Here is a 27,901-nt window from a genome sequence, read left to right as displayed (position 1 = left end):
ATCCCAACCTTATAAATGGGGAAACTGAGGCAAAGAGGTGATAAGTGTTGATTGGAGGGCACGTGACTAGAAGATGTGGAAGCTGGGAGTCAGACCCAGGAACAGGCGCTCCAGGCTTAACACGGGATGGATGTGTCCAAGACCCATGGCTCCTCCTCCGGGGTGGAGACTACACACAGGCCCCTCCCCAACACTCAGGGCTAGCCTTTCTGCCATCCTTACCCCTTCCTGTTTCCTGGATCTCAGAGCGTGGTACATTCCTCATCCACAATGAAGCCCCTCTTCTCAGGGCTATGTCCAAAGCTCAGATGAGAGGAGCGTTGCTCCTGGCCATTGATAAGAAATCACCTGGTGAATTAAACACAGGTGAATGAAGGTCAAAGTTATATTCCTTCCTGGAGGATGTTGTCTGTCATAGTGATCTTTTCTAAGTAAAGTTATGATTTTCAGGGAGGCAGACGTTTAGGGCAAAGTGAATATTTGTAGAAATCTCAAATCTCCCCCAGAGAAATTGCCAGCTTCATCTACAGCAGACTGCCTTGTGAATCTGAGAACTCTGGAGTTCCCTATTTTTATGTCTGAGATCCCCCAACGCATCAAAGACCCTCCTACTGCAACTTCCTGCCACATTTTTATATTCTCAAGAAGATGATGCAATAATGAAGCAATTTTAAAGAGAAAAAAATCAGTTATGTCAAATTTGAAACAGCAATACCCAGAGAAAGCTAAATCCATCCATTCGTGGTCATGTCTATGCATCGTTTTTTATCCTTGCTAAGGGAGTGAGATTGTTGATCCCACAAAGGTTGTGTGGCTTGATTTTTTTTTGGTAGGAAAAATCAAAACTTCAAAGCAGAAACTGAAAGCATATGTTTAGGTTTGCTTGGTGTGGGTTGAAACCCTCTCCTCATTATTTATTAAAGGTCCTTAGTTCTGCCATACTGATTGCATAAAGGAACTTTCCAGGGAATGGGTGTTTCCTGTCAATTTTTCATGCTGGGTCCTGGGAAAAGATTCAGGGAACCATGCACAGAATTACACAGGGGGGCCTCCAGGGGAAGGTCTATATCTGATGAGCACATTACAATCAAAACTCAACATGTGACCTCCGCCAAAGAAGCTGAAACAGGCCATCTGCAGGTCAGGAACATGAGTAATGATGTGTTACTTGTATTAGTAGTAGTTGGATTCGAACTTATAACTACAGGCTGTCACTTTGATAAATAGCCAGGACATTGCATTGAAAAGGCAAATGTTGCTCTTGGTATAACAGCCTTAGATTGATTTCAAAGTAAAAGCAATGTTTTCATTAAGAACATGTATATTATTCAAAGCATTTGTTTTTTCCTTTTCATTGCCCAAAAATATTGTGGATATTGCAGATGTCTCCTTGTTTATTTTTCTACCACTTTGGTACAGATTGAATTAGCCAAATAACGGAGAAAGAATTGAGCAACAGAAGAGATTAAAACATTGCCAAGCAAATGTTATTTCTAGTTTCTTTTATAGTATTCTTTTCATGGTCTGAAATTGATGTCTATGCCCTTATTTCATTTCCTCTAAGCTATATCCAAGTAGTAGTATTGAATAAATGGGTTCAGGGGTTAGTAGACCCTTCCTTGCTTAGTTTTAGAGTAGCACATGCCTAGATATTTTATAAAAAGACAATGTATTCGATTTTAAAGATCAGTGTTATTAATTTTTTAAAAGTTACTTTTCCCCCTACCAGTTGGGTATTCTTAATTACCATGAGTAGATCCCTAGAAAGAGGGCATGCATCTTTGGATTCTGGATCTCAAGGAATTTGAACCAGTCTAGAGAAAAGTAACCTTTAACCCTAAAGCAGGAATAAACCTGTCATGGAAATATGACTGGAAAGTAGAGTCATTCATCTGCTTCGCCCTGAAATCCTAGCTCTGTCCCTGGGTATCAGAGTGACCTTGGGCAAGTCATTGATCCTGACCCAGTGGCCTCCCATATAAAACAAAGGTGTTGGACTGCATAACCTTTTTTCTACCTCTTGGGTTCTTCTACACTAACATTTCCCCCCAAGGGCCCTTGATCCACCAGGAGGTGCATTTTTAAAGCTATTTAATTTAGTACTGAGAAATAGAAAGTGAACATGAAACAGTAAATGTAGAAGCCTCTTTATAGGTATTCAATAAATAAAATTATTTCACTTTAGGTAATAGTAGATTGAGATTAAGAAATTCAAAGTGGAGAAAGAACAGGGAAGAAAAATTCAGAGTGTGCACATTGAACCATAAATCACCATTTTTGTAGGTCACAAGTGGCTCATTATTGACAATTTATATGGGTCAGCCTAATGCTATGGCTACAATCTTTGAACAGCAAATTTGGACAAATCTATAGGGCTGACCTAGACAACGCCAGCTTCGGAGATTACCTGTGTGAGAGCGGAAATATTAGAGGACCTGGGAAAATCCATCACCTTAGAACCTGTAGCCCAACTTGGTAGGAGTAGGTATTTGATCGCTGTAGTCTCTGAAGCAAAACAAAAGAATGTCCTTCTAAGGTAAGGTGATTAAGATACTATCATAACATTGGAACTGCTGAAAACAGTTGCAAATATAGTTCTGAAAATATCAGACGATAGAGCCTCATGCCAGTGGATTCTGGAAGCATTCATCTCCTGCACTTGAACCCTTTTTAAATGCTCTGTTTTTTTATGTGTGTGAGTTATCTAATTATCGGCCATGGTGGAACTTCTGACCTGCTGTTGTTTGTTTCAGTTATCCCCGAGAAGTCTGGGAAGGAAGTCCTCAGAGCCCCCGGCACCATCAAAGACAGACTCAAGAAGTTGCTGGCTCACAAAAACAGCATGAAAAAGAAGGTAAAAATAAAAAATGTCATCACAGAGCCTGCCGGGACACCTGCCCCTAAGGGTAACCTATGGCCCTTCGCCTCTGAAGACAGCATTTCCAGAGATGAGAACCCGAATGGAGGAAACAGGGAGACGGAGGAGAGAATGAAACAGGGGCTGGGGGAAGAGACAAGAGATGAGACGGCCCTGAAGAATCACGTGGAGCCGGAGCAAAGCCTTCGAGGAGATGTGTTTGGTGAGTATCATTTTTGGTGTGGTACACATTCCATGAACAATGAACTGTGGTTTCCCTAGGAAGTTCAAGAAGAAAAGACAGCTTCACTCCTTCAGTAAAATGGGTTCAGCTTGAAGTCCTAAGAAGCAGGGTTCTTTATAAAGTCGGGAAACTAAGATCTCCCATGGATACGAAGTCAGATTTGCTCCTATGGGAAACGAAGAGCATAGGTCCTTTCCCCTTACCTGGGGCGCCGGTTCCTGTTTGACACAGACCCTCTCTTTGCACGCCCAGCAAGGTCAGCCTGCTTGTCCTGCAGTCTCCGTTGTCGGGCTGGCTGCCCAGCTCTGCAGGTGGTGCAGCCCCCAAACCAGAGAGAGCCTTGCCAGGTGGATCTGCCGAACTCTACATGTTTCCTTCTTGAATGTACCTTTTGTGGCCCCACTGGATGAAAGGAGAATTTCACCATCTGTGGTTATGATTTTAAAAGTCAAAGTAGACCATCCTAGGGGAAGAAATTCTACAACAGAGCTTAAGCTTCAGTTTTTTCCATCAACTGGATAACCGCAGGACCCACCATCAGTCCCAGCCCCTCCAGGATGGGTTCTAACCCACTCTGATCCCCCCACCCTGAGACTTTCCATTGCATTCTCTCTGGGCAGCTGTTGCTCCCTTTATATTTTGCTGTGTCTGTTCTTGGCTCCATGACTGTTGGACTTAAGCACCTGAGAAGTAGATGCAAGCCTGCCCATCCAAGAACTAGTGTGCCGATGACATATCGTCTCCCCTAGTAGAGAGTGCAAGTCTCACCAAAGTGGGTGTCCAAAACCTGGGGAGAAGGGACATGTTACTACTGTAGATGCTTAGGTCAACTGGAGTAACCTTTGGAAAAAGGTGTTCTGGATGAGGAAACTGGACCCACGTGAGTGCCTTGCAAATGTTAGGGTACAGGGCTCTGACATGCGCTGTCAGCAGAATATGTGATAAAACCCTCTTTGTTCAGTCATTCAATCATACCTTCTAAGCATGTGGGGTTTTGGGGTTGTTCCTAACTGACTATGTCTTCTCCATTAGCCCCTAAGGTGAATGAAGCAGGTGAACTGGGACTGGTTCTGGTCCAAAGAAAAGCAATACCATCCAGACTGGAACACCAAGGTAAATAACCCCTTTTCCAAGTGCATGCTCTCTCACAGCCCCATGCCATTTTTGTTTCTTCATAGGATGAGATGATTGTTGATGAGTCACTGCTTCATTCCTAAACACCCAAAGTTAAAAATCATTACATCATGACACTCAGTGCCGGTGTGAAAATAGTAGGTCCTTACCCGATTAATACCAATGATTCCAATATAGTAAGCCTGTCTTCTCCTCTCCACCACTCCCACTGAGGGACACTGAGAGTGAAGAGCCAAGGCAGATTGCATGTATGGAGGTGGGAGAAAATGATTCATTTGCTTCAATTCTAACACCCAAGGGCCCACAATCTGAAAATCACCGTGTACTAAAATCTGACCCAAGGTACCTGTGCCAGTCAGTTACCAGTTACTACAATTGTGCTGCATAACAAACAATCACAACCCCCCAGTGGCCTACAGCAATAAAATAAATGTTTTTGCTTATGAGTCTGCGGACTGGCTGCACAGTTCTGCTCATCTGAGCTGGCCTGGGCAGGGCTCACCCACGTGTCTCCAGTCAGCTGTGGGCTTGCTCAGTGACTTTGCTGGTTTGAGCTGTGCTCCCTCAGCTGTCTGGGGCCACAGTTCAGACAACCGGGCTGTCTTGGCTCTGCTCCATGTGGTCTCTCATCCTCCGACAGGCTAACCAAGCTTGTTCTCATGAACGAGAAAGAGATCAGAGGCACACAGGCCTTTTGAGATCTAGGTCCAGAACTGGCCCAACCTCACTTCCATCATATTCTATCAGCCAGGGCAAGTCACAAGGCCAGCCCAGACTTAAATGCTGGGCAGGCGCTACGAAGTCATACTACAAAGAGCGTGAATATAGGCAGGGGTCAAAATCGGACCATTTTTGGATCCACCTATCAAAGCCTCATTCTCTGGAATGTCTGAGTCATGATCCCTAATCCTCTGGGTTTATTTAGCACTTTTACAACCCATGACAAATTATATATTGGCATCTGTACAAAGACATCAGGGAGAAGCCTACTTGTATATTTACCTTTGTGCTCAGTAGTGATGTGAATTCCTTGATCTTCTGTTTCCTTTTCAAACTTTTACTTAGCATTGTACATGTCCTAAGCTTGTGCTAATTTGATTCCCTTTTGCATTGGCCCCATGGGTACATTGTTCAACTTCATCCCTTTGGCTTATAAGGCAGTCTCCACCATGGAGAAAGTACTTCTCTAGTTCAGTCCTCCCAATTCATCTGAGAAGCTTCTACTAACACCCTGAAACTAATGACCCCTGACTCAGCTCCTACAGTCATCTTGTTTTCCTCAATATTTCTCCTGAGTGTTCCTTTTTATGTTTTTTTTTTATTTTATTTTTTACTTATTTTTAGAGAGGGGAAAAGGAGGGAGAAAGAGGGGGAGAAGAACATCAATGTGTGGTTGCCTCTTGACTGTCCCCCACTGGGGACCTGGCCCACAACCCAGGCATGTGCTCTGACCGGGAATTGAACCTGTGACCCTGTGGTTCACAGGCTAGCACTCAGTCCACTGACCCACAGCAGCCAGGGCAGTGAGTGTTCCTTTTAAAAAAATTATCTGCATCAGACATCTTATCACCCATGTTCTTGGTTAGGAAGAAAATGTTTCATAGTTCAGGAAATAAGCTACATTCTCCAGGTGCTCAGAACTTCTGCCCCAGCTTGCTAAGTAACATTAATAAAGTTTTTGAGTCCTCTCTGGATCCCCATACCTACTGGGTTTCATATTTTACCTCTTCTTACATGATCCTTGATGAAATACAGAAAGTTTCCAATTTTGCATATGAGCATGTGACCCTGTGATTTCTGAGTCCTTGAGTAAGGTGCTCTGGAGCACTCAGTCTCAACTAAAAGACTCAAGTGGGCACCCGAAGCCTTCCACTTGCTGTTGACCTTCCGCAAGTCAGGTAGACCTGTGATGCCTCATTACTTTCATGCATAAAGTTGGAATGACAGCAGCACTCCTCTCTAAGTTGCTGTGTTAGGCTAGGTCCCTCAGAAACAGACCATGAGACAAGAATCTGTGTGCAGTGGTTTATGTGGGAGATGAGCCCAGGAAACAGTGGTTTGGAGGGGAGAGTTGAGACGGTGAAGACCAGGAGGCAACACAGGGTGCATCCTCAAGCAAGATTCCTCCAGGTAACTGGAGCTCAATCCTGTTGGGGAAGTCTGGGAGCCAGTGTAGGACATGCAGCTCAGAATTGTCCTACTGGAGGGGCGAGGGAGCTGTGGTATTTATATACCAACTCCTATCTGACATTGATTGAAGGCTGCTCTCAGGATGGTGTTAATTTCCTGGTGCTCCTGGCCTTGTGTGAAAGCAGGGAAGGGAGCCCTGGCTGGCGTAGCTCAGTGGACTGAGCGCGGGCTGCAAACCAAAGCGTCACAGGTTCGATTCCCTGTCAGGGCACATGCCTGGGTTGCAGGCCATGACCCCCAGCAACCACACATTGATGTTTCTCTCTCTCTCTCTTTCTCCCTCCCTTCCCTCTCTGAAAATAAATAAATAAAATCTTAAAAAAAATCTTCATTAAAAAAAAAAAGGCATGGAAGGGACCTCCATCCTAGCTGGACCTTCTGTAAGACTGGAGAGAACCTGGAGTTCAGTCTGACTTAAGGTCTGTGTCCAATTCCAGCACTTAGTGGTCCTCCCCAAAGGCAAAGGAATGGAGGTATCTGTCCAGGAATGCCTGTCCATCACTGGTTGAGGAGTCTCCTGGAGGAATAGCCTGCTCCAGCCAGAGTATCTCCATGCAGATGGCTGTGGGTGTTTGCAGTAGAAAGACGTGCACCTGGGACAGATGTTGGTGTGGCACCAACAACCTCCGTTTCAGGGGTGATAGAGATTAAATCGGAGAATAGATTTGAAAGCACTTTGCACACCGTAAAGTGCTGGACAAGTGAACTATTGTATTCAAGGAACCAAAGCCTTGGCTCTTCTCTCTTTATGGAGTAGTTGGCTTTATGCTATTGCATTGTCCCAGTTTATATTCCTGGTCTCCTGCATGTTGTGGAAGGGAAAGATTTGGGGACAAACATGCCACCACAGTTATAAACTAAGTGAAAAAATTTTTTAAAGATTTTATTCATCCATTTTTAGAGAGGGAAGGGAGGGAGAAAGAGAGAGAGAGACATCATTGTGCGGTTGCTGGGGGCCATGGCCTTCAACCCAGGCATGTATCCTGACTGGGAATCAAACCTGTGACGCTTTGGTTCGCAGCCCGAGCTCAATCCACTGAGCTATGCCAGCCAGGGCCCAAGTGAAAATTTTATGTGGTGCTGTCTGTGGGCTGGCGACCTCAACTTCTCACACTAGTAATAGCACTCTCTAAAGAATACTGAAGACTGGAAGCAGGCAATGCCTGGCATGGTTTAGTTTTCACACTGGGGTAGAAAGAAAATATCTTCATTGGCATAGGGGGCAATAGGGGCTTAGAAGAAAGAAGAGTGAGGGAAACTGCGGTGTGTATGTGCTGGCCTCTCGTTACGATTTTTGTTAAATGATTTGCTAAGTAGAGCCCCAGGGTTCAGCAAAAGACTGCAAAAGAAACTGAGATGGAGAAGTTACACTGGTAGGTCCTGGAGGAAGTACAAGGCTACATGGGGAGGTCAAGGCGGGGTGCTTACAGGGTAAGAGGCAGGACCTGGGGCACATGCCTTTAGCAGGGTCCATTTGAGCAGCACTTGGGGGTTCCCAAGCTAGGGTGGGATTGGTTGATTCAAACCAACAAGATGAGAGATTTGGTAAGCTCCACAGGGGTCTTCCGTAAGGGCAAGGCCCTGGGAGGCAGGGGAGACTGTTTATCACTAGGGCTGTTGGAGAAGTCCTATCAGGAACTTACATGTACTCGTGACATACAGGCTATGCAGGGGTGTGCAACCTGTGGTCTGCAGGCCCCGATACAAAATCGTAAATTTACTGCAAACATTATGAGACTTTTTGTGATTATGTGTTACAATGCATTTCATGTGTGGCCCAAGAGAACTCTTCTTCTGGTGTCACCAAAGGGTTGGCCACCCCTGATAGGGCATGCACTGGCACGAGGGCTAGTATAAGTTTAAAGCCCCCACTGGCTGGTCGGCCAAACAAAATGACGGCCAATGCAACAACACCATGGAGTGGCTTTGCTGAACTCTCTACAACAATGGAAAACACGGCACTGCCTTCCAAAGCTCCAAATGTTAGACGTGTTTCTAATGTTCTTCGTGATCATGAAGTGTACCCTTTCCCTTAGCAGATTTAAACATCTCGGTTGACTGCAGCTTCGACCATGGGGTCTGTGACTGGAAGCAGGATGTGGAAGATGATTTTGACTGGAGTCCTGTGGACGAAGAGAATGGTATTTAGATTTCACTCTTTCATGTTCTACGATATGGCTCAAGTAAAGAAAGCTGTGCAGCGATGGGAGGGATGTCAGGGTTGCTGGTTGTGTTTGGAAACTGTTAGCCCTTCCCAAGTTTCCCCAGATAAATGACCAACTTGGTTCAGGTCGTTATATTCTCCTGCCCAATCCCTCTTTCAAACACCCCCGCCCCCGACAAAGGATGCCCCGGCAAACCTCCTACCTCCTCTCTCCTGCTGCTGAGAGAGACGTTGGCATTTGTATGAGATTTAAGAGTATTGCAGAAAAGGTAGAAAGAGGTTGTTCCTTCCCCCCAGCTAACCACCTGTGGTGCTCTGTAGTTTGTTTGTTTGTTTGTTTGTTTGTTTGTTTGTGATGGTGAGGAACAAATCTTCAAAGGAAATAGGACCTCTATCTAAACCTGGGATTTTAGTAGAGTACCTCACAGATCGTCAAAACCATAATGAGCATCAAATCAGCCACCTGGTGTGAACTCCTGGACTGAACTTTCCCTTCTGTTCCTCGAGGATTTCTTTCTTCCCACCTAACCCTGGACATTTCTCGGCCTCAGCTCCGACCTGCCTACATTCCCCGGACTACCTAAACACTCTTGGGGGGCCCTAGCTTTCCTGTTGGGCAGATCGTATGGCTGGCAGATCCTATTCGGAGAATATATCGAATCCCTGCCTCCTAAGGGTTATAATATAATTAGAGACCATTGTTATACCTTCAGGGACTCCAGTTTCGTACCCAACCAATTGTTTTCTGGGGGCTGTACAGGCTTACTCCTCCGTTAGTAGATCTGTCTTCTAGACCCTTCCTTTAGACTAATTCCTTCCTGAGGTTTTTTCCTTCAAGCCCTCACATGCAATCAGGAAGCCTGGATGTGTCCTAACAAGAATTCCTTCTAGAATTTGGGATCACAGTGGAGGGCGTGCACCCCACACAGCGAGCTGTGTGAGTGGGACTACTGCTAAAGAATCAGGGCAGGCACAGGGCAAGTTTAACCAGTCCGGAGAATCCATATTTGGAGACACTGTCTTGTCATAACTAACCTGAGTTCCTCCTTTCTAATGTCATGGAATCTCCAAATTTGTGTCTACCACAGCTGTCTCACACTAGGAGACCATAGTCAGGGGTGTCCAACCTGCCGCCGGCAGGCCGCATGTGGCTCAGGATGGCTATGAATGCAGCCCAACACAAAATCATAAATTTACTGAAAACATGATGAGATTCGTTTTGTGATTACGCGTCACAATGTATTGAATGTGTGGCCCAAGACAACTCTTCTCCAGTGTGGCCCAGAGACACCAAAAGGTTGGACACCCCTGCTAGGTTATTGCAGGATCTCGACCGCTCACACAATCAGCAATGTCTTACGCTGGGATTTCTACCAGTGGGAAATCCCCTATTAACAAACACCTAATTCACAAAAGACACTGGGGTTTGCATCACCCAAACCATACTTCCGCCCCTTCTGCACCTCTGTCTGTAGGTGGGCTTGTCTTTGCCTACAGAGTTAAACAGAAAAAAAGAACCACGGGATAAATCAACATCATTAAGAAGATAAAAACTCAAAGATGGATTGAAGTGGGTTTTAGCTGGGAAAGAAAGAGAAACCTGACACAGTGGGTCACGGAAGAGAGAATGTAGCTGGTAGAGGTGCCAAATAAAGCATAGGATGCCTACATTTCAGATAAGCAACAAATACTTTTTTATATCTCTCAAGCATGTTGTTTATCTGAAATTCGAACTCCACTGGGCATCCTGTATTATTATTTGCTGAATCTGACAACTTAGTAGCTGACTTAGAAGACCGGAGAGTCTCTGAGTCCGGTGAAAACTAAGGCCGTGTCAGCCCGGGTCCTCAAGTGTCTCCAGGAATTGCACCAGCGGGAGACTCCACCCCACCCCAGTGTCTTCCTCTGAGCTTCTGCAGGAATAATCCGTCTTTCTTACCAACTTCTTCAAACCCCACTCCATGAGAGTTTTTGCCCAAGTTCATCAAAGCCACAATCAGGAGATGGGAGATAAACAAACATCTACTATCACTGATTAAAAGATACTCAGAAAATAGACACTTAGGCATAGAGGATGAGTTCCTGTCATCTGAAATCCGAAGTTGAAATGATATGTTACACATGGTGGTTGAACTCCATGAAACTGTTAGTATACATTCAGACATGTTGTGGATTACATACCATGCTATGGAAACACCGAAAGAGCTGGCTATCATACGTATCATTGATTCGGTGGGGAAATGCATTCTGAAGTTCAAAAAACCAAGTTCTGGAGCACAAGCTCTCCACCAACTGCAAATCACCTACAGTACTAAGGGATCATTTAATTAGATTCTTACCCCATATCTGCTGTTGCCAAGCTTTGTGAATGTAAACGTGTTCCTCGGTTGCTCTGACCCTCAGTTGCCTTTTCTACATAAAAAAAGGACATCAACTCCACGATTCCCTGAAGTCTATTTTAGCATGAAAATGTTGTTCTTGTGTTTGAAATGAAAGGAACTTCAGCTTTCCCTATAGAGGATTACCATTCTTTCTTTTTTTTTTAAGATTTATTTATTTATTTATTTTTAGAGAGGGAAGAGAGGGAGAAAGAGAGAGAGAAAGAAACATCAATGTGCGGTTGCTCGAGGCCATGGTCTGCAACCCAGGCATGTGCCCTGACGGGGAATCAAACCTGCGATGCTTTGGTTTGCAGCCCGCGCTCAATCCACTGAGCTACGCCAGCCAGGGCTGTCCCATTCTTTCTTTATAGCTATTTTATACGCTGTAGCCAAACCCTTTACAGTGGCCTCATTAATGGTGCATCTTTCTCTTCTTAAAGCCGTCGGCTACTATATGGCAGTTCCAGCCCTGGCAGGCCATGAGAAGGACATCGGCCGATTGAAACTTCTCCTCCCTGACCTGCAGCCCCAAAGCAACTTCTGCTTGCTCTTTCATTACTGGCTGGCTGGAGACAAAGTAGGGAAACTTCGAGTGTTGGTGAAAAGCAGGAACAGTCCTCTGGCATGGGAGGAGACCAAGAGTGAGGATGGAAGGTGGAAGACCGGGAAAATTCAGTTACGTCAAGGGACTGACACTACCAAACGCGTAAGTGGAAAAAGAGTATTCCACTAGACACTGACATTATTTTCTATGATCTGACAAACAAAACGCTTCCTGAAGTACCTAGGCGCTGGGACTGCAAAGGCGGATGAGGCTTTTCCCCACACACGTAAAGAGCTCATAAGCCAGGCAGTGAAAGACAAATACCATATGATCTCACCTTTAACAGGAACCTAAACAACAAAACAAAGAAACAAGCAAAATATAGCCAAAGACACTGACATAGAGAACAGGCTGACAGTGACCACAGGGGAGAGGGGAGGGAATTTCAGGGAGAATGGGAAGGGTTTACAGGAACAAGTATAAAGGACACATGGACAAAAACTAGGGGGGGGTGGAAATGGGAGGGAGGTGGGGAGGGATGGGTGGGTGGGCTGAGATGGGAGTAAAGGACAGAAAACTGTGCTTGAACAATGATTACAATAAAATTAGGGGGGAAAAAGAGCTTATGTCCTGGAACAAACTAGGCACAACTAATGATAATGCTTGTCAGGTGCACAAATACCACGCTCTGGAGGAACGGTTTTTTGTGTGTCCAGCCCCTTTCACTAGTGTCCTTTCAAACCAGGCTATAAATTCCTTAATGTGGAGAAGAGTATCTTCCTCATTTGTCCTATGCCCAGCACTTATCACAACAAATGAAAACCAGAAGGTCATATTTTACGTGGCTGTTGTCTGGACGCTCCGTAACCACCCTCACATTCTGTGACACCACAGAAGGATGCAAAGAACTCGGAAAACTATTACACTCACGATTACAGTTAGTCACAGTGGAAGGATATGGACTGAGGGCAGAGTCCGGGATAGACTGGGCACAAGCTTGTAGTCGTCCTCTACCAGTAGAGTCATAGAGAGAGGGAGCTCTTAATTCTCTCAGCAATTATGCGTGACCATGCACACAAAATACTGCCCGCTAAGGACACTCACCCATGCCTTGGCATTGTAGGGTTTTGTTCGAGGTCGGCCTGCCCACATGACTAACCCTGTGGCTGACTTTACTTACTCAGACTCCAGCTTCTCCACAGGTCAGGCTGATACTTGTGGGACTCAAGGCCCCACCATAAATCACATCAATTTGCCCGGCTTGGCCAAAGATGGTCAGAGGAGGTAGAATATTCCAAGGACTTAGAGCTGATCTCCTAGGAACCCAAGGCCGCTCCGCCTTCTATGAACATTATCTACTCAAGGAGGTTGAGCTTGTGGAAGGAATTGCCTTGTAGAAAAATCTGCTTTCAATGGTTATATCCCAAATACCCTTTCTCAAAGACAGCATAAGAAGCCTGCCTAATATTTTTGTACCAGGATAAGGAAAAATGCAGTTAAACACCAACACAAATTAGGATGGCAATTAATTATCCTGACGCTTATTTTTAGTTATCCTGGAGTGTCAGTCAGGGATTTCAGTGATGGGGGGGCCATCATATCCCAAAGTCTAGACCTGCCCACCCTCTTTAACCCACCTAGAGGTCTGCTTTTTGGCTCACTACTTTTTTAAACAAATGTTTTATTTATTTTTAGAGAGAGGGGAAGGGAGGGAGAAAGAGAGGGAGATAAACATCCATGTGTGGTTGCCTCTCACACACCCCCTACTGGGGACCTGGCCCACAACCCAGGCATGTGCCCTGACTGGGAATCCAACTGGCAACCCTTTGGTTTGCAGACCTGCGCTCAATCCACTGAGCCTCACCAGCCAGGGCTGACTTACTACTTTTGAAAAATACTCAGAAGGACATCTTCCTGAAAGCAGTTCCTTCCCGAGAGGAGACTAGGAGAGGAAGAAATTCCTATTCCCAGTTGAGCTACCACTTGCTGCTTGGTGATAACTTGTGTGCAGCAGTTCTCAAGAAAATGAGTCCCAGTAGCTTGGGGGCAACAGAGGGTAGTCCAGGCAGCGGGCAGTCACAGTCTCCCTTTGCCCCATTTGTCCCTCTGAGCCTCCCCCTTCTGTCTTTGGAGATGCTGCGAGGTTAGGACAGTGATGACAGCGAGCCTCAAACCACTTCATCCTTGAAAACTATCCCGTGATTGTTTACGAAGCAGGACAGAGATGCTGTTGGGGATGGTGAATAGGTGCATGCTGGTGTTGTGAGCATGATCCGTGAAGGACCTTTCTTTACGAGGCCAATGTGCTGCAAGTTTGAATTTCATTTTTAAAACGCTTAGAGAACCCTGGCTGGCATAGCTCAGTGGATGGAGCGCGGGCTGTGAACCAAAGTGTCGCAGGTTCGATTCCCAGCCAGGGCACATACCTGGGTTACAGGCCATGACCCCCAGCAACTGCACATTGATGTTTCTCTCTCTCTCTCTTTCTCCCTCCCTTCCCTCTCTAAAAATAAATAAATAAAATCTTTTAAAAAATAAAATGCTTAGAGAAGACAAAGGGAAATCACTTTATTGAAAAAAATTAAAGATTCATAATCATTCCACAGTAACATCAATGCTTCCACATTTTGCATGCTCCTTTCCACGTGAATACTTATTTGAATCTATTTATGTGCACAGTACAAACACAGTGCATGTTGCTGAATTCATTTTGACAGAAGTACATGTGTGTGGCATTTTAAAGAAGAATAACATGTTCCAAATTAGATAGTCTTTTCTTTCTAATTTGTTTGATTCAGAGTAACCTTAATCATGTTTGAATCAGAATAATTTTTCTGGCCTCTAATCTGCTTATCTCTGAGAGTGAGATTTAAAGAGTTAAAGAGCACACTAAGCATATTACCCTTTTTATTGCTACTCCTTACAATAAATGGTATTTAATAGGTGCTTCATAAGTTGTAACTGTTATTACTTTCATAATTATTGAATTAAAAATATTTTGGTGTCTTTTCTGATTATAAAAGTAACATGAACTATTTTTTAAAACATGACAAAATTGAAGAAACTTATATGCATCATTCTGCAAAAATTTATTTTAATAATATTTCTTTGAAAATATTTTTAGGTGAATGAGTGAATATAAAATAGTTACTGTATGTCTTTAATTTTGTTAAATGAGTCAGCCCTGTCATTTTGGGTCCAATTTGAAGATAAGGTTTTTTTAGTATTCATCTTCTATTCTTTATACAGTAGAAATTTCTAAAGTACAAAGAAGTTTGCTTCTCTCATGATTATTAATAAGTGTCTTAGATAAAAGTGATTATAGCCTATTATGATACATTTGTCAGCACATGAAAACAATGACAGGCCAGATAATTCCTGAATACATGAATCAACAGTTTAAGAAAAATAACTATGTTATTATAAACTACCAAAATCTAAATACATCAAAATAATTCCCTTTCAACTATATAGTTTTGCATTAGATGTGCACAGGGAATACTAAATTTCTTTTAGGCAGTTTTTTTTTTTTAAGAAAACCCCATTCTTTTATTTTGGGGGTGGGGGTTTGAAGTGGGAATTCAAAAATTTCTTCTTACATTTTACCCTCCTCAGCTTTCCAAGGGTTTCCGGGTTCTTTTGGGTGTTACAGTTTTCTCTGAACATCACTCACTCAGCACAGATAGCTGTCACGTGGAAAAATAGACTATGTTACTGGCTACTCAATGTCAAAGCCTGTTTCTGTGCAATAGGGACACACGAGGTTAGTCCTCTTTAGTAGCTGTTAGAGAGTCAGATTGTATCATTGTTTTGAATGTTTTGAAGTAATTTTTTTATCCCCTCTCCATTATTAGATCATTTTTGAAGCAGAACGCGGCAAGGGCAACACCGGAGAGATTGCAGTAGACGGTGTCGTGCTGGTGTCCGGCTTGTGTCCCGACGGCCTTTTACCCGTGGGTGCTTGAGTGCTACTGTTGTCTGCTCTGTCTTTATATTTGACTTTCAATGTCACGTGTCTGTGTTTTGATATGCCATCACAGATGCCCCTCCATTTTAAAAATGCAAACTGGAAAATTGCAATGTACCAACACAAACATTGTTGTAAGATGCCTTTCTTGTAGACAGGCATCAATATTCGCTTTAAATTCATTTCTGGGTTGGTAAAATGTGGAAATGTCCGTTCAGCCCCCATGTATCTCCTATGTCTACATGTATGAATGAACCTCTCTACACAACATTTCTAGAGTTGCAAAAAAAACAAAACGGAGGAATGTTTAACTGTGTGGCTTTTGTGGCACATCTTAGAAGCTATGACATCACGGACAGACTTTTACCTAAGTGGCTTAACCAGATCTTTTGTAGCCAAACTTGTGTATTTAAATTCTTTGTAATAATAATATCCAAATAATCACCTTGTCTCATGGCTTAAGTTCTTTCTAAGTAAGAAACTGTGGTTGTTTGATTTTGTGCTTAGTTATGTGTATGGTTATTTGCTTTGCTGGAAAACATGGTTTTTATTCTTTCTCCATGGAAACACTTTACATTCTTAAAAATTCTTAAAATGACTACCTATTATGGGAACACATGACTACTTTATTAGGCCTCATAACTGCAATGAAAATTAGCTTAAATTATTGAATTCAAGGCCTCGGAGAACATAAAACTAAATTAAGCAGGCAACAGGATTCGAAAGAAAGATGGATGCCTTTTTCTCTGTTTCTCTTCTTCCAAATTCAAGAGCAGCTTTGTGTGGTAATGAATCCTGAGTGAATTCTCTGAGGATGAGAGGATATTCTGCTTTAAGATCCCGAATCACGAATTGCTCCAGGATAGCTTCCAAATAAAAGGTTCCCTAGATATTTGCTGGCTCTCCCCTAAAGCAGTGAAAGCATTGGGCCATAGGAGGAAGGAAAGAGAGAAGGTGGTCCCTTATTAATCTTTAATATTTGTAGCCTCACTCTTAAAGTTCTTTAATACTGAATCTCTTGGGGGGTGGGGTGAGGAAACATTGTTTTTCTTTAGTGTGAAAGAATTACTTCTACACAGGGCTGTAGCTGTATCTGTTGGATAGCTAGTAGTTATAGAAACCCCCAAAACAGTGTTTCTAGTGATATCAGTTAAAGACCTGTCCAGCTACATCCAATCAGCCCACAGAACTGTAAGACACAATAAAATGGTTGTTTTAAGACATTACAATTTGGGGTGGTTTGTTACGCAGCCAAAGCTAACTGATGCATGTGGTTTTGAATACTGTGGTAGAGTCTGAAGAAGACTTCCTTTCTGGATAGAGAATGAATGTATGAAGCTGAGCTAAGTTGAACTGAATAATTATATTTCCTGTTTCTCTATATCTGCAGCAGAGACTTCTAGTTACCTACCCAATATCCATTCTCACCCTTTTCCTTACTAATATAACCACATGTAAATATATTTGGGGGGTTAGGGGACAATGTGCTCAACTAAAAGGCCGCATTTCTCAAAATCTCTTTCAGTTGAAGGAAGTCACTGAAGCATTGTTGGGGCTTCCAGGAAGAATCATTAAAGATGGGCCTCGGCTGGTGGCCCAATTTTGCCATATATCTTCCTCCTTCTTCCTGCCTTTGGTGTGGTTGTGAAGGCAGGCACTCTAGCAGTTACCTTGTGACCATGAGGGCAAGGGCCACATTCTACGAAGGAGTGCCTAGCGGGAGGAAGCCTGGGTCACTGATGATATTCTGGCATTTCTGCCTCTGTCCCAGACTGGCCACTGCTCAACCTTGTATGAAGTGAAAGAAACATAAATCCTTCCTTGGCCCACCTAAGATTTCAAACAAGGCACAATCCAGACTCAGGTGACCAAGCTCTGATTCTTGAGGGTTGCTTCTGCCATTTCCACCACAAGAGCATATAGTCTTGGGGACTAATTTCTTAGACCCTTAAATACCAACAGATTGTTTTAAAGCCCAGTCAACAGCCAGTAGTGTCATGGAGCTCTACCCTGCACCAGCACTGAATCATACTTTGCCTCCTTTGAGGAAACCTGAGGTCAGCCGATTCAGCCACAACTCCCGTATCTGTTGACCCTGGACGGCATCCAGTGTGCAAAGCCCCCGGGGTCCTCCATCCACCCTCTCCCACTTGCTCATCCCCACACTCTCATTGGCTTTCTCTTCTGCACACTAACTCCCACTATTTCAGCTCCTCCCCCATCACACATACTCCATGGTCTGGCAAACAAACTCTGCTTCACCTTAATGCATGCTAATGATGTCTTCCATCTTTCAACCTTAGCTGAACTGAGCTCTCTCCCAGAGCCTCCTGTACCCCTGCAGTTTTATCAAATGACTGCCACTCATCCTCTCACACTGCACGCATGTCGGGGTGTGGAGTTGAAGGCGGCATCTTTCATGCCCTACTCTTGTTTGCAACCTCTTATTTCTCAAGCCCCATGTAAAAGCCATTGTTCATCGGAGGTGCCGTTAAGTCTACAGCCCTCTGTCCTTCCTAGCCATGTTATCAACCAACCTGTGCAAATGACCCATCCAGTATCCTGGCCTCACAGTTCTTGGACCTCCTCTGTCCCAGTTATCATCACCTCCTCCCTGTCACCAGTCTTTTAAAAATCTTTTTCCTCATGAGACCACACTGCGGTCACACTGCTCTCCTGTTGAAGGTGAGACACTTTCCACTTGCACCCTTCATTTTTCAGACCCTTCCTCAGAGTGCCAGCAGTGCCCCCTTGTGGCAGTCTGTGCATAAGTGTGTGTGGCTGCTACCAGGCAAACAACTAGAAAGACTATCCTCGGCATTTGCTGCTCCCCACTTTGCTCCATTTCTCCCTTCCCCGGTGTCCTGTGAATGAACTCATGCTTCTTTCAATTCAGTCACCCCTAAGATCTTGAAGAATCCAATCTTGCAGAACTTTCATTCTTTCCTGTCAATGCTTATCGGTCCTACAACAAGTGAAGGGATGCTACTCTTCTAAGATAACTCAAAGGTCAGGAATAAACAGCTGCAACTGTAACCGTGATTAATATGTTCTGTTTTATTTTATTTTATTTTATTTTATTTTAATATTTTATTTATTTATTATTAGAGAGAGGGAAAGGGAAGGAGAAAGTGAGGGAGAGAAACATCAATGTGCGGTTGCCTCTCTCACGCCCCCTACTGGGGACCTGGCCCATAACCCAGGGATATACCCTGAGTGGGAATCGAACTAGCGATCCTTTGGTTCACAGGCTGGTGCTCAATCCACTGAGCCACACCAGCCAGGGCATATTTTCTGTTTTATAATAGCAACTTCCGATGCCTTCATACAAATGAATGAGTAAGAAGGCAGTTTCAGCACCATGGTAAAATCAGGGACTCTCTTCTGATGGCCCTCAAATCTCACATCTACATTAAGACGGGGGCTGTCTCAGTTAGTGTTCACTGGTGGCAGGCAACAGAAACAGATCTCAGCTAACTTATGTCAATGGGAAGTTGCAGTACAGAAGCAGAAGTATGCAGGCAGGTGAAAAGACCAGTCACCCGGCTTTGGGATGGGCTACAAACAGAGGTAAGAAAAAAAGCCATTGCCCATCAAGATGCCACCATTTCCAGAATGATCTGTCACCACATTAGTCTCCACATTACTCTGCTCAAAATCCACCTTCTGGGGAGAGGTGTGCAATCAGACCAGGCTGGGCCATGTGGCTGTCCCCTAGCTAGGACAGGTTGGGGTGTCTAACGAGCTGTTCAGAAAGTGGGCTGAAAGCTGCTGGCCCAAACCCACCAAAGTCTACCACCTGGGCCCTAGCACATAGCAGCTGGGATTAACTACGTGTCGTTGTTCCAGTCAACATACCAATCCAAATGATTTACTTTTGTCATGGCAAAGGACTTGATGCTTTCATTCTCTTCAGCACCTAGAAACCTAGGTGGTGTTCAAGTCATGTTTGAAATGAAGAACACCTAATAACAACTATTATATGAGCCAAATGATGCAGCAAGAACAATGTGTTGGGTTGTTATGGGAAGGGGAGGGGAAGGAGGCCCAAATGGAAAATGCTTCTCTTAGGCACCATAAATCAGAACGGTGCACTCTGGCCAAATGTGTGTCCCCCTGAAGACTTAGAAGACCTGGAATGAACATGGTTATCCTTTCTATTGTTGTTTTGATGAGTGGTCCCTGTTGAAAGCACATCCTAGTTATAGAATGAAAGGAGGGCTGTGGGTCGTGTGTACAGAGTCAGCCCATGAGAATGAGCCCTGAAGCCACATGGCGCAGGAACAAAAGGCACGGAAGCAGCACAGACCAGTGATTCTTTTAGTTTGGTGCTTATGTCTTGCTACTCTGATGAATTGCTGTCACAAAGTGACCTCCCTTTAAAAGAAAAACCTGAGACTCAAAATGAAGTGAGGATTTTATGGAGCAGTCCACACATCAGGATTGCTGGCAGACTGTCCTCCTCCTAAAGTTTGTTTTTGGGATTCGATTATCGATAGATATGTATTTATTGCCATTTTATTGTTGACAGTTTTGATCTTCTTTTTCTTAAATAAGTCCTTTTAGCATTTCATATAATAATGGTGATGATGAGCTCCTTCAGTTTTTTCTTGTCTGGGAAGCTCTGTATCTGCCCTTTGATTCTAAATGTTAGCTTTGCTGGGTAGAACAATCTTGGCTGTAGGTACCCCCTTTTCATGACTTTGAATATTTCTTGCCAATGCCTTCTAGCCTGCAAAGTTTCTTTTGAGAAATCAGCAGACAGTCTTATGGGTACACCCCTCTAGGTAACTAACTTCTTTTTTCTTTCTGCTTTTAAGATTCTCTCTTTACCTTTAACCTCTGGCATTTTAAATTATGACGTGTCTTAGAGTGAGCCTCTTTGTGTCCATCATAATTGGGACTCTGTGCTTCCTGGACTTACATGTCTATTTCCTTCACCAAATCAGGGAAGTTTTCTTTCACTATTTTTTCAGTTCTCCAATTTCTTACTCTTTCTCTTCTCCTTCTGGCACCCCTGTGAGGTGAATGTTGGATTGCTTGAAGTTGTCCCAGAGGCTGCTTATATGATCCTCATTTTTTGGATTCTTTTTTCATCTTGTTGTTCTCATTGGTTGTTTTTTGTTTCCTTATGTTCCAAAACATTGATTTGATTCTCAGCTTCATCCACTCTACTGTTGTTTCCCTGTTAATTGTTCTTTATTTCAATTAGTGTATCCTTCATTTCTGACTGGATCTTTCTTATGCTGCTGAGGTCCTCACTAAGTTCCTTGAGCATCCTTATAACCAGTGTTTTGAACTCTGCATCTGATAGATTACTTATTTCCATTTCATTTAGTTCTTTTTCTGGAGTTTTGATCTGTTCTTTCATTTGGGCCATGTTTCTTTGTCTCCTCATTTTGGAAGCCTCCCTATGCTTGCTTTTATGTATTAGGTAGAACTGGTTTCACTCTGTGTCTTGGTAGGGTGGCCTAATGTAATAGGTGTCCTATAGAGTCCAGTGGCACAGACTTCTCTTAACCCAAGCTGGTGCACCCTTCGTGTGGGCTGAGTACACCCTCCTCTTGAAGTTAAGCCTTGGCTGCTGTTGGCCGGTCAATGGGAGGGATTAACCCAAGCCAGTCAGCTGCAAGGACTGGCTGTGACCACTGAGCACCACCCTCTCCCCTCCGTGGGGGATCAGCTGTGCAGGGGCAGGTTGGTGGAGCTCTGTCATGGTCTGTAGCTGTCCACTGGGGGGGTGCAGGCTCTGGGGTTTCCTGGGTGGTGCAGGCCAAGGTCAACTCCCACCTGTGTTTTGTCTGGGGCCACCCTGCCTGAGTTATAAAGCAAACTGAGATGACTACTACTTGTGCTGGGCTTGGAGATTCCCAGGTGAAGCCAAGCTGTGAATCTCGGCTGGCTGCTGGTAGTACCGGGCCTGGGGTTCACTGAAGCCAGCTGTTGCTTGTCTGAGAGGATTTAGGAAGTTGTGAAGCATGAGCCAAGACCAGCCATTCATATGGAAAAGCAGCTTGGGTGGGCCTGTAGGTAGGGTGGGGCAGAGTCTCAGGGGATCTCCAAGGCAGGGCAAACAGTGTTAGCCAGGTTGAAGGAGTCTCAGATACAGCACCAGCCTGCTAGCTCTGTGGCTCTGTGGGGGGAGGATTCAGAAAAGGGACAATGGCCTCTGCTTGCCTTGTTGCTAGACACTTCAGTTCCTCCCTGTACACCACTGGTACCTTTCATCTTGTTACCCCAGTGCTGAAGCTCAGAGGGAGTGAGTCTGAGTACGTGAGTCCACGTGTAGGTTCTTTAAGAGGAACTGCCTGGGGCTCCAGAAGTCTTTTTCCACTGACTCAATCCCCGCTGGTGTTTGCAACCAGAAGTTTTGGGGCCTTATCTTCCTGGGATTGGAACCCTGGCCTGGGGGTGCCTAGCGTGGGGCTGGGACTCCTTGCTCCAGAGATATCCCTCTTGAATTTTTGTCCACCACAAGTGGCTGTGGGACCAGCCTGTTCTGCATCTGTGCCCCTCCTACCAGTCTGGATTGATGTGGTTTCTTTAATTCCATAGTCATGAGACTTCCATTCAGCTTGATTTCTGATGGTTATGAGTGATGGTTGTTCTATATTTTAGTTGTAATTTTGATGGGGTTGTGGGAAGAAACTAGCCATGTCTGCCTATGCCACCATCTTGACCAGAAGTCTGTACCTTTGCTATATTTTTTTTTCTTTTTTTTTAAGATTTTATGTATTTATTTTTAGAGAGGGAAGGGAGGGAGAAAGAGAGAGAGAGAGAAACATCAATGTGTGGTTGCTGGGGGCTGTGGCCTGCAACCTAGGCATGTGCCCTGACTGGGAATCGAACCTGCGATGCCTGGTTCACAGCCCACACTCAATCCACTGAGCTACGCCAGTATTGTTTCCTTGCCTCTGAATTTCCATCCTATGATCTGTACCAAGAAGTGATTTAAAAGCCAGACTTGCTGGTCCTTCGTTTCTCTGCTAATCTGTTGCCACAAATCTATGGTAGAATAACTCACATTCTAGAGATATGACAAAATGGACTAATGGCGTTGGAAAGGGGAATAAGACGTATGAAAATGACCTAAAGATTATTAGTATAGGTATACAGGGTGTTAAATGGGACTCTTCCTGACTTGCAGTTTTGCCCAAGACACCAACAGGGAACACGCTGTTAAGTACCCACGGATTCTAAAGAGACATGCCAGACAATCTACGCAGCGCTAAGTGGAGAGCCCAAACTATGTCTGCCATCCCCGACCCCTCTCCCCTCTTCAGCTTCAGTAAAAGAGAAGGCAAGGGTGAAAGAGGCCTGTTAAAATTCTGCAAGCTTCCTCCCACCTTCCAGGCAAGTGGAGGGGAGTTTGAGAGAACCACTCGGAGGGATGGACAGATTCCCCTGTCCTGAAAGGGCACAAGAAATGGTGCTTGACTTTCCCAAAAAACTCAACAGGTAAGAAGCCTGCTGGGGCTGCCTAAGGCTATCTATGACAGTGAAGAGAGTGGCTGCAAAGGGAGCGGCCTCTGCTCCCAGGGATTAGTTGTGGGGGGTGGCTGGATTTTTCCTATGGGGTAAGCACATATCAAGCAAGTGGCTGGGCGTAGGTTGTTTTTGAAGGACACTGCCCCAGTGGCCTGTCTGCAGATAAGGTGACCAAACAGAAAAAGGTTGGATGAGTCATGCCGCCCAAAGCAGGAGCTAGTGGTCAACCAGTGTATCATCTCAACCAGAGAATAGGTGAGAAAGGGCTCCCAGCTGGGGCTGGGGAGTGGGGGTGGGGGGCTCTGAAAAAACCCAAAAGTGAACCTATAAAAAGAAGAAGAGAGGCGGCCTTCGGACATTAGAACACAGAGTTCCAATACTAGGTGATAACATCATTAATCATATTAGTTTCCTGTGGTTGCCATAACTGGGTGGCTTAAAAGAATGGAAATTCATTCTCTCACAGTTCTGGAGCCAGTAGTCCAATTTCAAGGGGTTAGCAGGACCACTCTCCTTCCAAAAGCTCTAGGAGGAAATCCCTCATTGCTTCCAGGTCTGGTGGCTCCAGGAGTTCCTTTGCTTGTGGCTGCTTACCTCCAATGTCCATCTTTGTCTTCACTTGGCCTTCTGTCCTCTGTGTTCCTTCCTTTTCTGTCTCTTATAAGGACACTTGTCATTGGATTTAGGGCCCACCTGGATTGGATAATCCAGGATGATCTCATCTTGAGATCTTTAACTTAATCACATCTTCAGAGACCCCCTCCTCTTCCCCCCCCCTCCCAAATAAGGTCACATTCACAGGTTCCAAGGGATAGGAAGTGTACATATCTTTTGGGAGGCGGGACCACCATTCAACCTACAACACTAATCAAATAAAACTTTTTAAAAATCACTCCTTTCTCCTCCTGTCCTCACCCAGGAGAGATCAGAAAACAGTGGAATAAGCAGAAAAGGGGTATAATAAGGTGAATGAGGAAACAAATCCATATGTCTTTCCCTTTGCTATTCCACAGAGTTACAAAACACACCTGAACTGAGGGAAGGTCGGAGCTTTGAAATTGGATGAATAATTGAAAATTTTATATTAGGTTAGAATGGACTTTTTAAAAAGATGTTATTTATTTACTTTTTAGAAAGAGGAAAAAAGAGAGGGAGAGAAACATCAATGTGTGAGAGATACATAGATTGGTTGCCACCACACAGCCCCAACTGGGGGACCTGGCCTGCAACCCAGGCATGTGCCTGACCAGGAATCCAACTGGTGACCTTTTGGTTCACAGGCCAGCACTCAATCCACTGAGCCATACCAGCCAGGGCAGAATGGACTTTTTTTTTAAAGATTTTATTTATGTATTTTTAGAGAGGGAAGGGAGGGAGAAAAAGAGAGAGAAACACCAATGTGCGGTTGCTGGGGGCTGTGGCCTGCAACCCAGGCATGTACCCTGACTGGGAATTGAACCTGCGACACTTTGGTTCGCAGCCCATGCTCAATCCACTGAGCTACGCCAGCCAGGGCAGAATGGACTTTTTAACAGCCTAAAAAATAAAATGATTTCTTTGTACCTGACAGTAATTGGAAAAGCTGTGGGGTTTGCTCAGGCCTCAATCTCCAGCCCCGGAGGAGCCATTGGGCAGGGGAGAGAGACCACAGACCTTGTTTGAAGGCAATAGTGAGGGAAAAAATGACTTTTTCTTACATACACCCTACAGAGCCCAGCTTGTTCAATAGATCAGATTTATAGATGTCTCACTTTGTTCTTGTAATAGAAACAATCTGATAGCAATAAACTTTTGAGACTAAGTCTATTGGGTTACATCCAGAATGGACCTACAGTATTTCAAAAGTTTTGTCACGGCGCTTTTTTTTTTTATTATTACTAATTACAGCTTCAGTCTTGGTGTCGTCTTCCCCCCTTCTAGGTAAGGTGTATTACACTGCTGATTCATAAAATCACCCTGCTTCCTGGCAGCATCCAATCCAGAGGAAAGCCCTGCTCCTGTGAACCTTCCCTCAAGGTACCTTGCAGGAGGGGGTCAGCAGAAAAGGTCGCCACATTCTCTGGTTCTACCATCACTTTGGTTTTATTGGACCCTTGCAGGGAGGGATGTGTACAGGTGATTAGTGTGGGAAGCACATGGCTACTTAGTGAATGTCTACATTCACTGTCACATCAACTAATGTATGCCAGGGGTGCAATACATAGTTGAGGAATTAATTACTGTGTTAAATAGATAACATTTTGTCCAAGGTTTTGTCAATATTTAACTGAGCACTGTCTTGACTGGAAGCAGAAAGGGTATGTTGCTGAGTAGCTCAACATTGCTGCTCAAAAACATGAGCCACGCAACTTTTTCCAATCCCAGTTCTGAAGCTGGACTCTGAGCCCTGCTCTAACACCCTCCAGAGAGCTGCAGAAAGGCTGCCCCATGGGCACTGATTGCTCTGCGCAGGCGCGATTTCCCTAGCACGCATGCGCTCAATGCAGCGGGCCTTGCTCTCTAATCTGCGGGCTCTGATTGGTTGAGCCTTGGTGGACTTGGCCCTGGAAACCGGGAGTTCTCCCTAGACGTGGAGGCTGCTGATGGCTCCCCGTCTTCGCCTTCTCTTCTCGGTGAGCCATGCACTGGGTTCGGTGTGCCTGGATCTCTGCCCACCCCTGCTCGGGGAGGGTCTCTGTACCCCCTGAGCGGGCCTTCTGGGGCTGAGAGGGGGGTCGAAAGGAAGAGGGGGGAAGGGGGAGGGGCAAAGCGAGGAGGGGGAGGGTGTGAGAGGGTGGTGGGGAGGAGGGTCTTGGTGCACTCTGGGCTGGGTAGATTCTGAAGTTCCTTCGTCCCCTCCTACCCCCTCGATGAGGTCGCTTGGGTGGTCAGATTTCTCGGGGCCAGGGGTGCTTGTGTGTTTTGTGCCAGGCTGTCACCCTGGGACAGTTGGCAGCAGGCTTTGCTTGTCGCTCCACCTCACCCCCTGGAACGCGAACCCTGGCGGGCCCTCCGGCTGATCCCTCCCCCTCGCGGTACTTTTGCTAGGGATCAGCATAACATAAGAGGGCCCCAGCTCAGTATTGAGTGACAATTCAGATACTTGAACGCTCTTACTAACATGTGGCATTTCTCTGTAGGGGGAAGGGGCTCCTTGTGTAGCTGGAAAAGTGTATGTGGGTTACAGCTAGAAAATTACATTTTCTCCTTAGATCTTGGAGAGCTGTAAAGCTCTAAACATATCTAGGTTACTGCTGATTTCTTACCAGCTTTTGGAAAATTTTCTCTGATCATTCTGTTCTTCTGGGTTTAGGCCAGAGATGTGCAAATGTGCGCACCTTGCCCATACTGTAGTATTAGTTCATATTGACAAGTTTTCGCCTGCATTCAGTCAACAGATATTTAGGACCTGCTCTTGCTGGCGCTGTGTAAACTCTGTTTTTGATATGTATTGAGAAGCTGGCGGTATAGGTGGTTATCTAAGCATTATCCACATTTGCATATACTCTAGAAGTGTGTTGTCCAGAATGGTAGCCCCTAGCTACATAAGGCTGCTTTGTATTTGAAAATGTGCCTAGTTCAAGCTGAGTTGTGAAGGAAGTATAAAAGAGTAAACTGTTGAGAATTCGTATGGAAAAATATAGAGTATTTCAATCATTTTTTATATATATTACATGTTCAAGTGGCAGTACTGTGGATCCACTGGGTTATATAAAATGTATTAATGATTTCACCTGTTTGTTTTTGAACATGGCTACTAGGCAATTTTAAATTCTTTCCATGGCGTGCATTATGTTTCCGTTGGAGAGCACTGCTCTAAAAACGGATCAGCAAACTGTGGCCTGCAGCCCGACCTAGCCCCCTTGCCTTTGAAAAAAAAAAAAAGATTTATTGGAGCAAAGCCATTCCCATTCATTGACGTATCGTCATTGGCCGCTGTTCCTGTACAGGATCAGCAGAGTTGAGGAGTGCACACAGAGATCAGATGGCCTGCAAAGTAAAACATTCACTTTTGGGTGCTTGAAAGAAAAAGTTTGCCAACCTCCCTGTTCTAGAATAGTGCCTGGTATGGTAGATACATGCCAAACCTTTTCACTGTAGACCTGTGTCACTGTCAGGCAGGCTTCCTGTGTGACAGGCGTGGTTCTAAGGACTTTGTAAGGACTATCTAGTTTAATTCTCACATGAGTCCTAGGATGTTGGATTTCCCTCATTTTGTAGAGGAGCAAAACGAGGTGCAGAACGGTCATGAAGGTTACCCAGCGTGGTCCACACGCACCACTTCTGGGAACTGGACCCTTCCTTGTCCTCCAATGGCTTGACTCCTAGAGTCCCTACAGCCCAGTGGATTAGCCTACAGTAGGCATCATGCTTTTTTTTTTGTAACTAGAATTTTAGTTAGTGATTTTTTTTAGTCTGGAATTGAGATGAGGTTGGTCCGTCGTGGAAGACGCGGAGGGGGCCCTGAGCTTAGGTGCAGTGGGCACAAGCAAGATGATCTGTAGTGAAAAGAATGTAGCTCACAAGCACACAGGAGAGAGCATCCTGGATGCTCTTCACCTCTTCACTCATTTAACAAAAGACATTTGTTGAGCCCTGGCTGGGGTGGCTCAGTGGATTGAGTGCCGGCCTGCAAACCAAAGGGTTGCTGGTTCGATTCCCAGTCAGGGCACATCCTGGGGTTGCAGACCAGGTCCCCGGTTGGGGGGCACGCAAGAGGCAACCGCACATTGATGTTTATCTCCCTCTCTTTCTCCCTCCCTTCCTCTCTTTAAAAAAATAATAAATAAAAGATGTTTAAAGAATATTTGTTGAGTAATAGTGAGCACTGGCCAGGCGTTTGCCAGGTGTGTATCCGTGAAGGAAACAAACATCATTCTTATGGTCTTGAGGGGGAAGATATGTAATAAAAAAATGAATGTGATGCGCACCATGAAAAAGCAATGTGCAAAT

The 27,901-nt window shown here is 44.8% G+C and overlaps 1 protein-coding gene across 2 annotated transcripts in view; it reads left to right on the top strand.

Moving 5' to 3' along the window:
• EGFL6 (EGF like domain multiple 6) overlaps positions 1-16,544 on the top strand; it is a 52,591-nt gene extending 36,047 nt beyond the window's left edge. The window contains exons 8-12 of one of the 2 annotated variants that reach the window (XM_045856083.1): positions 2,754-3,080; positions 4,134-4,214; positions 8,465-8,566; positions 11,411-11,676; positions 15,369-16,544. In XM_045856083.1, the coding sequence (XP_045712039.1) occupies positions 2,754-3,080; positions 4,134-4,214; positions 8,465-8,566; positions 11,411-11,676; positions 15,369-15,479 (887 nt within the window). In that variant the 3' untranslated portion in view covers positions 15,480-16,544. Of the gene's footprint in view, positions 1-2,753; positions 3,081-4,133; positions 4,215-8,461; positions 8,567-11,410; positions 11,677-15,368 lie in introns of both variants that reach the window. The other variant, XM_045856082.1, reaches the window with a different exon arrangement.
• Positions 16,545-27,901: the final 11,357 nt, after the last annotated feature.

This window comes from Phyllostomus hastatus, unplaced genomic scaffold (assembly GCF_019186645.2).
Source record: "Phyllostomus hastatus isolate PE091 unplaced genomic scaffold, TTU_PhHast_1.1 phas_scaffold_12, whole genome shotgun sequence".
In the NCBI taxonomy this organism is placed as follows: Eukaryota; Metazoa; Chordata; class Mammalia; order Chiroptera; family Phyllostomidae; genus Phyllostomus; species Phyllostomus hastatus.
The sequence above is the reverse complement of the archived record's forward strand: the minus strand, read 5'-3'. Positions and strand labels throughout refer to the sequence as shown.